This window comes from Centroberyx gerrardi, chromosome 4 (assembly GCF_048128805.1).
Source record: "Centroberyx gerrardi isolate f3 chromosome 4, fCenGer3.hap1.cur.20231027, whole genome shotgun sequence".
Lineage (NCBI taxonomy): Eukaryota > Metazoa > Chordata > Actinopteri > Beryciformes > Berycidae > Centroberyx > Centroberyx gerrardi.
In genome coordinates, this window is record NC_136000.1 from 32202909 (window position 1) to 32222148 (window position 19240).

Below are 19240 nucleotides of genomic sequence, written 5' to 3' on the forward strand. Positions count from 1 at the left end.
AAGTGCAAATGCTGAACATATTTATGCCTTTGGATTGGGCTCAGTTTTGAGAAAACGTTCAAAAATATCATTCACTCGCATCCTAAATGAATGGCACGTGGCTTAACACTAAAGACTGAAATTCATCAAGTATTGTTGCTTATTTCTTCAAGCTCTGTCTGACTACAGCCTCCAGCCTGAGCCCTAGCCCGGTGCCAAAGTTGTTGCGCAACATCAGGCCCGACCCACTACGGAAATGGAATTAATAGCTGGTCTGTGCTGCAGTCGCTTGCCTCGCACTCCTGATGTTTGGTTTTATTTTTGGATGGCATATCCCTCTTCCAGGCTTTTCTCTTAGAAACGGGCACGGAGTAATACGAATGTTGAAAGCAAAATATCAAAACAAACAATAAAAGTTTTCATTTCAACATCAATTGGTGCGTTGTGCTTTGTGAAACTACATGTACCTGTCATAGAGATACAAGCAAGTTAATTCAACTTCCCTTCAGAGTATTTAATGCTCTAATTAAGTGTTATCAAAGTGTCAAAGGGACAGAATGAGAATGACGTAAATTAGTGTTCAGGATGCAGTGAAGAGGTTGAGGATACTGCTGCCCACCAGCACTACATTGAAGGAAAAAAAATGAATATAGTCTTTGTGGGTGGCATATCCCTTTAAACAGTTACAGTTTATCACTGATGTGGAATGGTCTACCAGTGGATTTCATGACTAATAATAAGACATTTAGGAAATTCAACATGGCCTCTGAAAAAACACTGTCAATCAATTTTATCTAAGTGGCATCACATCATTTAGGAAGCATCATGTTGAGAATAATCCTCTCTTTGTGCTTTAAGACCTGGTGGTCTGCTGTTGGCCTGTGAGCCACACCACTCAGGATTGAGTCTGAGTCTGTGAGGTGCAGATTAGCTGAAGAGTTGGGTGTTTTTTTTAAGGGTTGGTCCTGTCTGGAAGCACAGCCACTTCCAACTGTTGACTGCAGGATGGAGTCTCCATGCCTGTCTTCCAGCAAGCTGTCCCATCACAATGGACAACACACCAACATCTGAGAGAGGAAGGGAAGGAGAGAGGAAAGAGAAAGTTCAGTTTATTTGATGATAAAACACAATACAGAGCATTCAGAGAAGAGAGGATAGAGAGTGCTTCTATTGTGTTTTAGTGTGTGGAGGCATTTGCTGAAGGTGCTCTGGTTTGGGGCTATTGTTTAATAAAATAAGTTGAGGAGGAACCCGTGTCTCTGTATATCCTGTATTTTACCAGAGCATTTGTCATTATTGTATATACTTTACATTGCTTTCAGGTCATTTGACTTGTTGACCTGCATTTGAAATGGACTTTCCTACATCCACCATGTTGTTCTTCATGCAGTTTGGTGTTCTACTTCCTGATGAAGGCCACCGCATGGCCGAAACACCTTGGAGTTGTTTTTAATTTGCTCTTTAGCCATGAAATAAAGGCTTTTAAAATGTTTCATTGAAGACTGCCTTGGAACTCCCTTTTACAATATACAGGGTGTCCAAAAAGTCTGGAATTATAGGGAAACTGCTAACTAAACAAGTATTAAAACTGTGGGATTCGAACCCAGGTCTTTATTCATATCAAAAACCCTGGTGCCTTAGACCACACCTCCATCCTGACAACTAGAAAAACTGATATATCAATACAGATTATTTTGCTGATGATGACGATGTTACAGTCACAGACATGTTTACAATATGGTCCGAAAGAGAGGGAGAAGAGAGAGAAAATAAAATTTGGCAAAAACAGATTTCTATTTCAGTTTCTTATGTGAATACAACACACATAGTTTCCATCACACACATACCCGGCTCCATGTGCAATTGTTTACAATCTGACATGACCGTCCACAAAAATAGTTCAGTGATTTCCTTTTCAGTGAAAGTGTGCATGATGATGGAACTGGGTCATGATATCAGAGCTAATTCCCATTGGTACCCATATGCAGCTGACTTTGCATTGAGCAACACGAACAGTGTACTGGTCTCTATTTGGCCTCTGCCACAGTCTCCTCTCAGTGAAGCTCAACCCTTCACTTCTCTCTCAACTATTCCTCCATCTCTTCTGTCTCTCCCTCTCTCCTTTCCACAGTGAAACAACTATATACGCCCACTTATTTCTCCATTCCTCTTTCCACTCTCCTCTCATCTCTTTCCTTGATGATAAGGCTCTTTAAGCCCAGTGTATATATCACTCTATTACTCCTCCCTCTTCTAATCCTCCTCTTCTCAAGTCGCCTTATTCTCTCTCTAACTTGTCTGTCCTCTTGCTTTTTTGTGTTTCTCCTCCTTTCATATCACTACCACAGAGTTTACTGCCCTCTGCTTTGTGTGTTACACGTCAATCTTTCTCTATCTTCTAAGATCCCCTTCTTGTTTCCAGTCTCGTCAATAATTCTCCCCGACACCATGGGTTACTCTCCCATTTTCCAGTCAAATATCAGTTTAGCTGTAATTCTTATTTTAGCAGCAGTTTTTATCCAACTTATATATTTTCATTACATAAAATGACAGGAGAACAAACTTGCCATACAGTAATGTACGGTGATATATATTTTCAGTGGCCATTTTATAGGGCCTCATTTACGCAAACAGCTTGCTCCTCCAGACGGTGATTCACGTGCCTGTGATTCAGTATATAAATACACACAGGGTCAAGGGTTTAGTTACTGTTCAACTGAACGTTATAATGGGCAAGATGCTGATTTAAGCAATTTGAACGTGGTATGATTAGTTTACTGACAATGGCACGATGAACAAAACACATCCAGTCAGCTGCAGTCCTGAGCAGTGTTGGGGGTAACGCAATAGTACTGAGATTTTTTTTTTGTGGTAAAGAGTAACTTAACATGTTAGTTGCATTTGCAACTGTGCATTTGATTACTTTTATTTTCCTTTCAAATAGTTCAACTTTTAGTTAGTGCTTTACTGCTGACCAGGTGCATCCCTTCATGGCCACAGTCTAGCCTTTGTCAAATGGAAACGTCCAGCAGGATAAAGCAGAAACATGACAGTGACATTCGTTCAGTCCAGGCCTCAACACAATAGATCACCTTTGGGATGAGTTGGAACAGGCTATCCGTAGCGTGAATGTACTGCTAAAATATCTGCAGGAACTGAGTGACGCTATTGAGTCAGCTAGGACCAAGATCCCTGCGGAACGTTTCAGCACCTTGTTGAATCCAGGCCTTGAAGAACACAGGCTGTTCTGTAAGCAAAAGGGAGTCCTACCTGGTACTAGCTACATGTACCAGACAAAGTGGCCACTGAGTGTATAGCTAAATCCACCACTGAAAAGTGGGAGGGAAAGAGGATGAGGCCACAGCCACTTCAGAATGATGACCTTCAGCCAGAATAAGTGGTAATAAATATTTCAGATCATTTTCTTACACCACGCCAAGAGAAAGTGTTAAATAGGGTGCTGTCATTTGTTCCCACTAATAGGGTACACCTGAACAGCCACACAACCAGATAATGCAAGTAAATTTAAGAAGTCTACTTTCATGCCACCTGGTACGCCCAACACCACACTAGCAATTTTTGTAAATCAGTGGAAAGCTACATTGCAACTGTAGTCAAAAACTAGATCTACACCAAGGAACTACAACATTAGTGTGAGGAAGGCCCTAAATGAATTGCAGTCTGAACCAAATATAATTATTAAAGCAGCAGACAAAGGGGGTTTGATTGTAATACAGAATACTACAGACTATGTTGCTGAACAGGGTTGGGGTCAGTCATGAATTGAATTGAGAATGCATGGTAAATTCTAGGGGTGTCACGATTCTCCAAATCCACGATTCGATTTGACTTTCGATTTTAAGGTCACGATTCGATTCGATTCGATTTTAAAAAAAAAAATTTCAGCACTGACGGCTATGCCATTGTTAGACTATCAAGTCTTGATTTGTAAAGATCAACAGATCATTGGTTTTATGCCCTGACAACTGTCATTTACATTTTCAAATTCTTCTTTAAAAAGATGGCATCAAGTGTGATATAACTGCCATTTTTTTGGGGGGACTGTACCACACTAAGGCCATATGGTCAAATTTTTTCAAAGTTTTTCCATTTAAAAAAACACAACTTTACCTTTACTTTGGTACCAAATACATGGCAAGGCGATTCAGGGTGTCCTTACTTCAGTGTCAACATTCACAGTATGACAACAAAACAGATCCTTCCTATCTTGGCTAACGATAAGCTTTCAAAATACATACAAAACCTCCAGCGCTTCAGCCCACACAGTAATAAGATCAGACAATAATAGCCGCCAAACAAATATGGAAAAAGTCGCCAAACTTATATGGATAAAAGTTGCTGCAACCCGTCCAGTCCTCCTACCGACTCTTCGGCGCTCTGCCTCCCGGAAAACAGCGTCCATCTCCGGCGTTGAGAGCCAGGTAGGTCCCGCTGTTTAGTGAAGGTGATCTTGTGTCTTGTTTTATTGAGCAAGAACAAGCGATTTCGATCAAAAGACTTCAACTCACAATGTCTTCGTAACTTTCCACTACATACGGCGGGTCAGGTTCTGTCTCACAGCACAATCTGACAGCTTCCAGAAGGTTTTAAAAGCGTGACGCTTAGCCGTCGAAGCCATTTATTACCGGTGGAGGACGATTAAACCCGGGGAAAATCAAACGTCTCAGTGTCACCAGATATACAGTATTTTCCAGTTCCGGTTCATCGATGACAATTTGAAGTATATATAAAACAAAGCTGATAACTTGATTTTCAGTTTTTGGTACATTTTAAATGATTTAAAAATGACGGGAGCTCTTGGGCACTATAGTGAAATATAGAACGGGCGCTCTCTAGCAGCTACGCTGTGACGTCATTGAAATGTTGTTTTTTTTCTTCAGACGAAAAAACTTTCGGGGATATTATGGATTCACCCCGACCACCGCCGCGTCCGCCGCAGGTCCTCCATGTGAACGCGATAACTTGAACAGTTATTATAAGAATCTTTTCAAATTTGGTATGGACATTGATGACCCCTAGAGGAAGAACTATATTCATTTTGATGTGTTTATGATTATTAGAACTATTATTAATTAACTGATTAAATTCATGTCCATGCTATTTGGACCCATATCTCATCAATGGTGCATTATATTGTATTGAAATTTGTCAAGAGAATTGTTCAGGCCATTGGGGAGATTTGCATTAAGTTTGAACTTTTGATGAGAATTATTAATAAAATAGTTAATGTTATTGAGTTAATTTATAATTGAGTGTTAAAAAAATAGTTAAGGTACATACCCTTTATTATTGGGGAGACAATCCCTAGAGGATTATATCCATTCATTTTGGAGTGTTTAGGAGTAATAATAATATAATTAACTGGTTAACTTTATTAATTTGTGATATAAAAATAGTTGTGGCATGCAAGCTTTATTATTGTGTAGATTAGCCCGGAAGGAAAAATTGTATTATTTGGGGAAATAAAAATAGTTGGGACATACAACCAATATAATTGGGAAGATTAACCCTGGAGTCTTATTGTGTGATTATTGAATGGCTTTTTATTACATTTGACTTAATGGGGCCTTCGAGGATTGGGGAATTTTGGGGATATACCCTTGCTGTCGGCCCCCGACAGCGTCCTTGTTGAAGAAATGATGGTCTGATGCTTAAAGTGTGCAGCAAAACCTTCCCTTTCTTGAATGCTATTAGCTATGTTTGCTAACGTTACTGTATTCTCCATAGAAGAGATGAAGGCGGCTGATCAACGAGGGAGCCAGAGTGCTGAGATCACATTCAAATAAACAGATCCTTAATTACATCTGTATGTCATCGTCACAAATACACCATAAGGCTGTGCAGAATCTGTACTTAGTTCCTCTCTCATACAGTTCGGTCAGCTTACTCTTGTTGCGTCCTCCTAGGATTTACTCTCTCCCTCTTCTTACTTCTTGAAGCTTGACACTTCAGCTAAGTATTTATGGTGTTTCTCTTTCTCAGTAATATAACCTTGGCATGTTTTGATAGCCAGCTCTCCAATACAACTTTTAATCTGTATACAGACTCTCACTCACCAGCGCATGCATACAGACACACATGGACACACACGCTTAAAAACCACACACAAATGAATGTATGTACACATGAGAAAACGCACACAAACATTTGCAAGCAGTAAAACAACCACACTCTGATGACGAATCTACTCTTCAGCTTCAGTGTAATTTTTTACTTAAATATCTCATGAATAAAAAATGAAATATAGATCTTATATCCCTCCTTCTCCCTGTCTTACTCACTCTTTGACTCAGACACACACACACACACATTGGAGCATGCTGCTTCAGTGCAACTCGCTTGCCTGAACTTACAGTTTATTAACTAGGCCTTATGTGTCATAAGACATGGGCTAATCCACTGCAAGCATTAACATAAATCTGCATGCCTGGGACTTTTAAAATTGGTTAAATTATGTAAAGTATTGTGACACCAATCTAGAAAAGCAGCTTTGACAGCAGAAGCGGTGAAAATATGAGCTGAGGAACTAGGGAATAAAGAAGCAAGATTATGTGCGTATATGTGCTGCGGTGAAGATGAGAAGGGCCAGGATACTTTAAAGACGATCATATTCACAAGTGATCTTAAGAATGTGTGAACACTTGCAATGTTTGCCTAAGGAAGGCGTTCCTAATCCGGAAGCAGTTTCAGCCAGGGACTTAAATCTATCTGTCTTTTTTTTTTTTTTATAAACATAAGACATCCTAAAGTCTGGAATCATGCTATGGCTAACACATTTTTTTTTTCTTTTGCACTTGTTTCTCCACATGCACTAGTTGGCAGGATAGCTGAATGGTCTAAGACCAGGTCAGAGTTTCTGGTCTCTGAATTTAGGCGAGAGTTTGAATCCCACTGACAAGCATTTTTGATACTCTTTTAGTTATTCTAGATTCTAGACTTCATACACTCTATGTCAGTAGTCAAGTTTCCATTCAGGTTTTGCGTAAATTCTAAGCAAACTTTTGAAAAGTCGACAATCATAAAATGCGAATCAGGTGCGTTTCCATTAACGGCTTTTAAGCGAATAAGTAGGTTTGTGTGTGTGTGGGGTGAGACAAGATCACAATGGAGAGAGCTTTCCAAGAGTTACTTGCCATAGGAGAAGTAATAATTATTCTGTCATGTAATACAGCTGGTGGCTGTATTTCTTTCTTTCCGGCGGCGACGAGTAAATATTATGGCCAATATTATAGGAGAAATGCCCATTCAATGACAGTCGCTATATCTGGGAAAAGAGACGCACAAAACAATTCTGGGAGGTCACCGTGCAAAGGCATTTTACTGACTGAGAGCCTTTGAGTGCAACACTTTAGGATCTAGAACAACATTTGATCTGCTGTGCAGGATGATCAGGCCGTTCTTCTATCGGGCCGGTCGGGCCACCGGTTCCGCCAGCAGAACGTATCGCGACAGCACTGTACAAGCTGCCAGCTGTGCAGAATACAGGGTTAAGGTAACTCTATGTCATTATTAATTCACAAAATACGTTTCCAACGCCGTTTTTCGAATAACCTCTTTATCGACAGACAAACAAATCCACCTCAAACGAATGTAAAAACTTTTTTGCGATATTTGGGGATTTTTTTTTACATTTGGTGCTTCCATTCAGCTTATTCCCATTCGAAACTTGAATTTTCGCATAAGCTGGCTTGATGGAAACGCGACTAGTGATACACTGTGATGTCAAAGCAAAACACCTGCTTTGACATCACTGATTGGGGCGCAGCCAGAGGTGCAACATGCTTGAAAGCTTCAACCCATAGAGAGCAGTGCAGCAGCAATTTTGTGCCCTATGTGATTTAGTGTTGATTTACTCTTTAAAGTGAGAAGCCGACAACTTACAAGTACAACAGCAGTGCTATCAACTCTGTATTTTTCTCTAAAATCACTGTCAGGGTGAGGAAATAGATCACTCCTACAGAGCACAGCACAAAAGTTATAAACAAAAGAGCGAACAATTGGGGCGCCCCAGTGGCTCACCAAGTAGAGCGCGTACCATAAGGCTCAGTCCTTCCCGCAGCGACCCAGGTTCGAATCCAGCCCGTGGGCATTTGCTGCATGTCCTCCCCTCTCTCTCTCCCATACCTTCTTGTCTTACTATCTCTCTGTCAATAAACAAAAATTAAATCTTTGAAAAAAAAAAAAGAGCGAACAATTTAAACAGTGAAAGAATAACAGTTACTGTTGGACAACAGGCACTGAAATGGACAATGCTGGAGCGCCTGTGCGTGTCTGTGTATGCATCAGAATCCATTAAGTGTGAGTTACAGTTTTTAATTTCTTTGTAATTGCACGATTCTTTGAAAAGGAACGCTAGCATAGCAGTTTACTTTCTTTTTTTTCATTGTTATTAACCCTCATCCTATCGACTGGGGTACCCGCAGACCCCAGAGGTATACTTTTTGTCATATCTCACAGGTGCTTTATTCTATCATTCCAATTTCATGACTTTGTCAATCAATTTGTTCCTAATGACTTCATATCATTGTTTTCTGTTTCTGTTTTAATTAGTGCTTTTTAAAAATACCAATGTATTGGGGTCCTGGGGGACCCCAAATTTGCACATTATGTACAAATTGAAAAATCTAAATTTGAATTATATTTATTCAACCTTTATTTTGACAGGGGGGTCATACTGAGACCAAGGTCTCTATCTACTTTTGTGTTGAAAGACAAATAAAATTAAAAAGTGTTGAAGTTTGAATGACTGTGGGTTTATTTCAATTATTTTATATTGGGGTCAAAATGACCCCGGTTGGTTTCACCATATAAATATAACACAAATAATGTTTACTTGAAATTACTGAAAACTAAATGATACCAGAATCAAAGGATGGTAAATAAGCACCAAGTACTAATGTGGATTGTACTTGGGATAAAAGCTGCAATTTGTATTAAAGAAAAGTATATATTTTCGTTTTACACAATATGCAAATTAACTGTAACTTTCCTAAAATAATAATAATGATCTTTTTTTTTTTTTTTTCCCAGATGACATTAATTACATAACTAATAATGTTTTGAGAAGAAATAAGTTAACATTTTGCTATGATGGTTGTTTCTTACAGTAGTTTATTCTTGGGGTCCTCAGGGACCCCAGTCGGTAGTCCTTGTATGTTAAATATGTTGGTAGGATGAGGGTTAATTTCGATGAGTCCAAAATAGCGAGGCTTGTATCGAATGAATGGTGCCCTGGATATTGTTATCATTTCAAAGATCCAGAATTGATGCTTAACGAAAAATCAATACTTTTGACAACCCTTCAGCTGCTTGCTAACACTTTAGTACACTATATATCAGGGTTGTACAACCATTCTCCAGCCTGGCTATCATACTAGTCCGCAGGGTCCGCCGTTATTTTAACTGTGAACACACAGAGGTGAAAATGCTACTAATCTTCTTGATGCGCAATGGTAAATTGATCAAAGAACGTTTTTGCCTGAAAGCCGTTATGCTGCTTTATGTCATGCCATTTAAAAAGGTTGAGATCCACTGTGCTAGTCTCTATATCTGCAACAGACACGTAGTCTTCCTGACCACAACAGAATGATCAGAGTAGTGAGCTACAATCGGCTTTAGCCAATTATAATACAGATCAGAATATTAGCTAGCTTACAGAAGCAAAGGGAAATGAGAAGGGCAAAGGCAGAGCCGGCCAGCATTGGCACATGGTTGGCAAACTAGCAGTCTTACAAATAGGAGGTGAAGCAGGGGCAGAGGTTGACATGGAATTAGGTTTGGCACAGTTAGTAGATCAGCTAGTTTACCAGCTGTTGCCTGTTCTCTGGCTCTCTAGCAGGGTGAGGCAGTGTGTTGTGTGCTAGTGTTTAAGGCTAATACATAGAAGTCTAGCCATCATGTGTCTGTGTGTGGTAGTATGCGAATGTGTGTCTGTGTTAGTTTGTAGCCCCTAATCTAGACTAGATGCATTCTTTGGTTGCGTGAGTGTCGGTGCCAAGGCACTTCCATTGTAGGCAGTGCTGCAATCCATAGCAGGGACACTAGTGGCGCATAAGAGAGGGATACTATGCGCATCCTTTTTTGCTGCTCCATTGATTTTACATTTGAGGACTTCTTTTTTTCTCTGCACACGTGAGTGAAGCGTTTAAATGCAGGATTTGACATTTTTTTCTGTTTTTTCTGTAGATTCCCTCCACTGCCTCAACAGAACTGCTCTTTGTTCCAAGGATTGCTTTTATGCAACCCCCCCTCATCTGTCCCCCTCATTTTTGTGTTTTCCACTGCAACTTCATATACCATTAGGAAAATAATTCACATAATGAAGGTGCATTTCAGAGTGCTGTGCCTCTGTTGTGTAGTTTACTCTGCTATTCCTGGTGTTAAAATAGATTAATAATACCAGCAAAATCTGTATTAATGGTCTTTTCCTCACATCCTGTTTTGATCATGAATAAATTATAACCATAAAAACACAGTCAGACAAACACTCCTTCCTCTGAGCAGTTGATTTTCAAATAGCAAGGCTCAGGGTGGTTGTTAATATTGCTCTAAGTGGTGGGAGTGGTACTCAGTTCCAGTAGTATCCACTGCCAAGCCTCAAGTAAGGGATAATACACGACAAGGTGTCAGTTGAACGACTGTAATTGAGGATGTGGAGGAACCAAAGTGTTAATGAACACCTCAAAGTCTAATTATCCTTATTAAGTAGATTGGCTGATACAAGTACCGAACCAAGCATTACTCAATTTTCAGTCCTTTAGGGCTGCCCCCTAATAGTCGACCAAACGTTAGTCGATGAGAAGAGTCTTGGTCGACCACGTTTTCATTGGTCAGTTAGTCGCAGGAAAACCCCCCCCCCCCCCCAAAAAAAACCCTCAAACTCCATTCGGGAGCTGCGCCTTGTCATTAAAAAGTTATTAGACCAGGGTTGCACTTGGCGGGTGTATTGCTGGACCCAAGGACGTGCAGTGTCGGATTTGGTGCAATTTGGACACACGACATGTTCAATATTAATAAACTTTGAATAAACAAGCGGACAGCGCTCTGTGCAGCAGCGGGGCTCAAAGCAAGCGACTAATAGCCTACGCCTATTGTGTGTTTTTTCCCGTGAACCAGAGTGTATTTCACCGGTGTTTCTGACCGCGAGTAGCCGCGACTTGGGTGTGTTTTTTCAAAAAAAAAAAAAAATTTAAATAATTACATTAATATCATAAACATGCGACGACTAGTCGACTAATGGCTTGAACTAACGACTACTAGTCGACTAGGAAAATCTTTGGTCGGGGGCAGCCCTACAGTCCTTCATGCTGCCTAGTATTCACAGTATTCCCAAGATGTCACATGCATTTCCTAGAAATGTGGTGCTTTACCATGTACACAGCTGTGGCTGTCATTTGATTGGAATCACCTGTTAATTTATTACAATCACCTGTTATTTTTCTACCAAAATGGCTGTCTGGTGATGTAACAGAATACTATGAATTGGCATCATAAAACAATCATAAAACAATTACAGCATGTTAGCATGGAGAAGAAGATGAAGCCTGACCTTTTAGGGCTAAAGTGTTAGCACGGAGCCTATTATCACTCAACACGGTGCATGCTAAAGTATTAGCACGGAGCCTATTATCACTCAACACGGTGCATGCTAAAGTATTAGCACGGAGCCTATTATCACTCAACACGGTGCATGCTAAAGTATTAGCACGGAGCCTATTATCACTCAACACGGTGTATGCTAAAGTGTTAGCACGGAGCCTATTATCACTCAACACGGTGCATGCTAAAGTGTTAGCAAAGGGCACCGGAGCCAACAAACACACACATTTTGGTGACCATGTTCTCATCACTTGACGGCCAAGTTGAACAACAGGACAATCTACCAGAAACTCACTGTACTGCGGGATAAAAACAGCTTATTCCGAATAGGTTAACAGATAAATAACAGTGTGATTGATTAGGTCTAATTGAATTTAGGCATTTAGCCTACCAAAACAAGGCCCCTCTTCTAAACAATAGCTGCTATTTCTATGAACTTCACAAATGGCAGCATTAGTGTATTAAGTATTGATATCAGGACAGCTTCATTTGCCAATCTGAGTACTTGGAGCTGGATAAACACTGATCCCCATAGTACAGATGATATCAATAACATTTGAATGCTTTTATTATAATACAGCCTTTGGTCTTTGCCTGTTCTCAAACTTTCTCCCTGCTGACCACCATACACTCTCTCTGGCCATCAGCAAATGAAATCAAAGCAAAACAAAGGCTCTGTATCAAAATTTCTATGAAAGAGATATATTAACTATTTTGACTGGTAAATTTTATTTTTGGCAGGTAGTTTTTTTTAGTTTAGTTGAGCACTTTTTGCACACAGATCACTTTTGGCATTTCTCAATTACACAAGAAACAAATCTCCATCATCATTTAAATCTCAGCTCCCTCTCTTTTTTGTGCTGTGTGTGGGAGCACATTGCAACTTTAACATTATGGTCATTGCTATGTGAAGACACTACATTTTTGCCAATAACTTTTGAACCGCTTGTTGTAGAGAAAATTCTTGTGTCCCTAGATTGTTCTCACTTTCAATGCCCATCATATTGGATTTTTCGCCATTTCGAAATAGAAAAACACAAAAACACTTTTTTCCGCAACTCCTCCTAGGTCGTTCATCTGATTCACACGAAACTTGGAGTGTACCATCTTGGGACCATCCTCTAGAAAGAAAAATCATCCAGGTGTACTGCTGTCAGCCATGGCTTTTTTGATAGTTAGGCAAAAATATCAGAGAGCAGTGAGGAGATAGGCCTACGTCAGCCGGGTCGCACTAGCTTAGAATTTAATATCTCCTGCTGCAAAACTTTGTAGGAACTACCTACCCATAACCTTATAGCATGTCGAAAAAATAAACAGTAGATTTTATGCCTACAAAATGGTTTTCGATTAGAACTTTTTGGTAATCGTTTATGGTTTAACAAGTATTCGTTTACTCAAATACCTGTTTGCAGCCCTACTCTATGCCACTGGATAAACCCCCCCACCCCCCACTTGTAACTGGGAGATACTAAACAGTCAATTACAAACATCTTCCTTATGAACTACCTTATGCTTTGAACTGCAAAATCTTACATAATCCTAGAATACTCAGATGATACACTGTTGCTCTGTAAATTTCAGCTATACATAATACATGTAAAATCAATATAGATATTACTGAAGTTTCAAATCAAATATCAAATTCGAATTGTGACCCTAAGTATCAAAATCAAATTGTCATCGTGAGCTCCTTACAAATACCCAGCCCTATGAATGAGAAAGAAATAGAGGAGACAGCATGAGTATGAGTGAACACAGAATGAGAGAGAGAGAGAGAGAGAGAGAGAGAGAGAGAGAATGAGACAAGGAGAGCAGGCTGCTTGGGGAATCCAGTTTCACAAGATTCATTTTTGAAAGACTGCAGACAGGCAAAAAGGGAAGGAGGGAGCAGATGATGTAGAAGAGGATGTGGGAATGCATGGATGGAGATGGAGGGTATTTATATGCTGCCATTCCCCCACCCAGACTGATTCTTGCCAATGGTTCTTTCTCTGCTACATGTTTTCAAACCAAATAGTTTGGTTTCAATGTATGGGCTGGCTTTTGAAAATTTACATTTTGTATAGTGCTTTGTCAATAATGTTAAACTGACAAACAGTCATGACAATAAAGGTACTGGATTGAGAGAGAGAGAGAGAGAGAGAGAGAGCAAGAGAGAGGGAGGGAGGGAGGAATATAACAGTACAGAGCTTAGTGTCCATAGAAAAAGCTTAAAGTTTCAACGAATACATTAACACATTTTTTTAGAATAATTATCTATTGTATATACTATACAAAACAGGAATCCCATATAGAATTGGGTGAGTTTGTGTATTGGATGGAGGAATAAACACACCCATTATACACTAAGTGAAATAAACTGACCAGGTACATTTGTGTGAAAGCTATGATCCCTTATTGATTTCAACTGTAAATGTTAATGAAGGGGTGGAGACAGATTAAAGCAATATTCCACTTAGTTTTAACAAGGGGGTTATTTGGCTCTTGACCGCCATGAAAACCAGAATATAAACTAATCACTAAGATCAGATGCAGCTGGATGAGTTTGTAGCGTTCAGATTTTTACTTCCCATTCATTTGAATGAGGCCACGAAAATAGCCTGAAAACTGACATTTAACACGTTGGTGAACAGATTCGACAATAGATCCCGCTACTGTGATTTTCAATTGACTGTGGGTCCAACATTTTAGAACATATTTTTTAAAATTTTGATAGAAGAGAACATAGCGGAGGAATACCATTTAGGAGAGATAGTTCCTGTTTGATTATATTCTGGTTTTCATGGCGGTCAAGTGCCGAATAACCCCCATGTTAAAACTACGTGAAATATTGCTTTAAAGCAGGACTTTTAATTTGTTATATTAATTGAGGCATGGATTGTGCCTATACGGAACCCAATTAGAGCATTGTTACGAATCAAGTGGTGCACATGTTGTAGAACACCCAGAGGGAATGGAGTAATTATGCCCATAGGGTACAGAAGGAAGAGCGTTGAAAGGACATTAGCAGTGTCCAGAAGGATAGGTATTAGGAAGTCCTTAGGGAGGGAGGGAGAGAGAGGAGGAGGAGGGGAAGGGCAATGGGAGAGGATCCAACTCTACAGTTAAATCTCTGATCTAGATCACATTCAGCATGCCAGACTGTAACACGTTAAAGGGTCTATGTGTAATTTCTGGTCCAATGCTGGCCAGCATTGTCATTGCAACAACACTGCCCTAGTCCGCAGAGCGAGACCATCATCAGCATGGTGGGAAGGTTGGACTGTTTCCTGGCACTAAAGCACGTCTCATGCATCCACATTGGGATTGGATTTATTTTTTCCCTTTCCCTTGCAAAAAAGCAAATAGTCCTGCATGTCATTTCACCTCATATGTCTGAGGGATGGCAAGTGCTAAGAAACTGCCATTTTTGTATGCACTTTCTTATTTTTCAAAACAGAGGAAGAGATCGTCTTAGACAATATGCATGTTGTACACGACAGTGGAGGAGAAGGCTGCTAGTTTACTATAGAAGTTTAGAGGCTATCACTTTGTGTAGAGCAGCATAACAGGCGCCTGTTTGATGGAGCTATTTGTTTTGCTTTGATTTGATTTCACAGTCAGACAGTGGAGAGAAAGTTTGGGAATAGCTGTAGACCAAAGACTGTATATAATCGTGGCATTGAAATGTTATCGTTTCAAATTGTGACCCTTACTGACATATCCACCAAAGACCAATTTTATTGGCATTTGACAGTTGGCAGGGGGTAATTTCGGACCCTGTTCCTTTGTAAATAACTAATATTCATTCACTCATCTGTCCTTCACTCAAAATATATTCCTCTCTGTCTCTCCCAGCTAGGCAGGCAGGATTATTTTCCACATGCTAGCCAAGGTGGTGGGTATCAGAGTGCCAAGTCATCTCTACAGTCTTAGGCCGTTATTCTGAACTCTGGAGCGATTTTCCCTGTGGTTGGGTTGGCTTGTCCATATGAAAACACATCAATCAGATGGATACCTTGCTGAGAGGGTGGTTTCTTGGTACCCTGGAGCTTTGTTTACAATGATCCCACCCAATTACAGGAAGCACTGTGCATTATGGGTTAAGGTAAAAGTTTTACCCTGGAAGAAAGTCTTTTCCTGCCCCAAATTTCTGAACAATAAAAAAAGTGACTGCTCTCACATAGCTTTGGTTGAAATGTTGCCAAGTGAAATGCAACTGAACCAATGTGTAAATGCAACAAAAGAACCACTCACCCCAATTCAGACAAAAGCAAACAGACTATAGGTTTGAAAACATCCTTAGTGTCATCATACCCTACTAAGTTTTCACCATCAATCATTCAATCATCTGGAAAGATTTCATTTTTGTCCCTATGTCAGGCAGGTAGGCTAAATGTAAGAAATCCAACCATCTGCACACTCAGTCAATCCATCCATTCTTTCCACCACCATCTGGTCAGTCAGTCAACTGCTCGCTTAAGTATTTACCTGGAATAACTGGCTCCCAGTGTGTCCCGGCTAGGCAGGCAGGTGTTTCCATGTGCTGACGAAGGCGGTGGGGATCAGAGAATAAGGCACGGTGGTGATGGAGTTCCAACTATCGGACGTGGGGTCGTAACAGTCCAATGTTTTACACCGCTGCGTCCCAAAATAACCTCCAACCACGTACAGCTTATTTCCTGAGGCAACGGCGTGGCAGCTCATCCGTTTGGACGTCATGTCGCCCACTCGACTCCACTGGTTGGTGTCACAGTCAAATCGATATGCCGAGGCAGCGGTGAATTCAGTGTCGCCGCCCATGATGAAGATCTGGCTGCCTAGGACCGCAGCTGCTGTATAGCGCCAAGGCTGGGGGCATTCGGCTGCAATATTCCAGCGGTTTCCCACGGGGTCGTAGCATTGGACCTGGACAGTAAGGAGAGAGTTAGTTAGGCTGTTGATAGGTTGGGGCTAGGGTAGTGCTGACGCAGTACAATAATGGTTACCCACTGGGTCGTAGTGCTGAACCTGAAATTCAGATAAGATATTAATTCAGTTGAGTTTCACACAGTCTGAGGGTAGAATGTGCTATTTGAGAGACTCTCCCTACATTTTGTTCTGTATTCAATATATTACATACATACACACACACACACACACACACCTTAAGCCTTACAATAATTGTGATTTGTTTGTCTCTCTTTATGCCTAGCACTATTGTTTACCACCGACTCTCTTCAGCAATGGATCTACAAATAGTGGGAGCATACAGAGTACAGAATAGATTAGAGAACAGATATTTAAGCAATGCCTTGGCATTCCCTTCACCAGACACTTGAATATTTTTACATTCATCATAGTTTCCGTAGTATCCCTAAATGAAACCAAGGGGCTGTTAGTCGCTAAGTTTATGTTAACAAGCCAAACATTGAGCTATCCCTTTAACATAGCAGCTATTAACAGATGCAGCGTACCTTCAGTCATAAAAAGGAAGACAACTGTGCAAATCCACCCACCTTGGAGGCTTTGTCTCTGTGTATGGTGGTCCCTCCAAAAACAAAGAGTTTCAGTTTGGCACTGACCACGGCTGCATTACTAACTCCATCTCTTAGAGGAGCCATCATGGTCCACTTATTACTGAGAGGGTCGTAGCGCTCAACCTAGGATAATATCACATAAAGAATATTTCAAAAATACTTAAATACTTCAGCACATTTAAAAAATGACCAATTTTATTATAAAAATCCAGTAAAATAAACAATCAGAATACAAAAATGTAGCACTTCAAATATACAACATGTAAAAAAAAATGGTTGACAGCAGTAGAAATATACATTTTTTGCACTTTCAAAAAAATAACCTCACAGCATTTCCGTCCATTAATTTTCTTTACAAACAAATGAAACATCTTGTCCTCCACAAAAGATGCAGGCAACCCGTTGAATCAAAATCGGACCAGTTTAAATTTACTTTAATTATATCGTCTCCCTCAGGCCAATCAGTGCCAAAACACAGTGCCAAAATGCACCATTCCTCCAAGTTTCGTCAAAATTGCACCAAGACTAAGATGTCTATATATTCTGATATACAATCAGAATAGAAATACTGTATGTAGCACTTAAAATCAAGTTTCAAGAATTTATTATTGTAAAGGTGCAGATACCTTGTTGGTTCATATGTATTGGCTATGCCCAGTTTAGAGAAATTCTAGAAACGTGTTTGACTCTCTATCAATTATTCTGAAACAAGTAATAGAACCAAACCCTCTTATTGGCCTTTTTGAGGTGGCCCCAGAGGAACTACATCTTACAGCTCTGGAACGTAACGCTCTTGCCTTTGCCTCTCTTTTAGCACGTTGGGCAGTACTGCTCAAATGGAAGGAGACTGCCCCACCCACTCATTCTCATTGGGTCAAGGACATAGTCTCATGCCTAAAACTTGAAAAAATTGGGGGCATGGAGGGAAAGGGAGGGAGGTAGGAAATCATCGCCCGTACAACACTGTCACTGATGACTGTGATATTGATTTGTTATGTATGTGGAAGAAAAATCAATAAAAAAACATGTTGACCAAAATGGATTGATAAACAGCAGAAACATATTTTTGCACATTCCAAAAAGTATTCTCACAGTGATGCCCCTCAAACAAAATAAAATTGAAGGGAAGCCTTTTTGTTACCTGCTTTAAGGAGACAGACGGTGAGGCAGGAAATACCCCAGCTATGGCTGTATGACCTCCTACAACGTAGAGACTGTTCTCCAGCTCAGCTGAGCCATGGCCAAACCTGTAGGGGAGAAGAGAAACCTCCATTATAAATGCATACAGAGGTTTATGCACACAGAGGTTCATTCATCCATCAAACACATTTGTGGGTATATTTCCCTAGTTTTTGTCATGACGATTGATTGTGTTCAAAATTTCATCACTCACTTCAGTGTAGGGCTTTACTTCCCTCGAGTTTGGAGGGAGTGCTGCTCTCCAATACAAACCCAGAGGGCCAAAGCAATCTCCAATCTCCAAAAACACACCTTTTCAACACAACAACATGCATACTGCAATTACACATTTCTTTAAACAGCTGTAACTAAACAAATATCACACAACATTTGCTACTTTTTAGTGTTGTTCACACACTTCCTTGTTTACTTTGCTGGCTGCCAGTCTTCTGCCACGTTCAAGTCATATCAGAAGTGGAAGAACAGGATTTCATTACTTCAGCTTGAAAGCGTTTTACCCATTGGAATTCCCATATCCAAAGTAATTTGTATTTATGAATTTAAAATCAACCCTTAATTAACTGCAGCAAATATGTCTTGCTTTTCGTACGCACAATTGATTTTATTAGTGTGAATGTAACTGATCATTTTGATTTTTATTGCCTTGGACTTCTGACTTTGGTGGATTCACTGCTATGTTTATTGCTTGTGTTGACACAATTCCACAATTTGTGATGCCAGGTGCCAGATAATGGAGCTCACAAAAAAACATTCCACATATCCTACCTGTAATTACCACTAGGAGGTTTATGTTAACGTTTTATCCCAGTCAGCAGATCGTATTTATGGAAAATCTGATATGACATGAATGCAGCATCAGTTTCAGGCAATGGTTAATCGGAAAAAATCAGATGCAGGCAGGTCAGTGTTATTGTGTTGAATAGACATGTTTTCATTGTTTGAGT

At 40.1% G+C, this 19240-nt stretch overlaps 1 protein-coding gene across 1 annotated transcript in view; it reads right to left on the reverse strand.

The window, feature by feature from the left end:
• Nucleotides 1–376: 376 nt before the first annotated feature.
• The window catches only part of enc2 (ectodermal-neural cortex 2), a 63428-nt gene continuing 44564 nt past the window's right edge, over nt 377–19240 (reverse strand). The window contains exons 9-12 of the mRNA XM_078283057.1: nt 18238–18343; nt 17076–17219; nt 16069–16485; nt 377–1046 (exon numbers count right to left, since the gene is read on the reverse strand). Of these exons, the coding sequence (XP_078139183.1) occupies nt 16099–16485; nt 17076–17219; nt 18238–18343 (637 nt within the window). The 3' untranslated portion in view covers nt 377–1046; nt 16069–16098. The remainder of the gene's footprint in view (nt 1047–16068; nt 16486–17075; nt 17220–18237; nt 18344–19240) is intronic.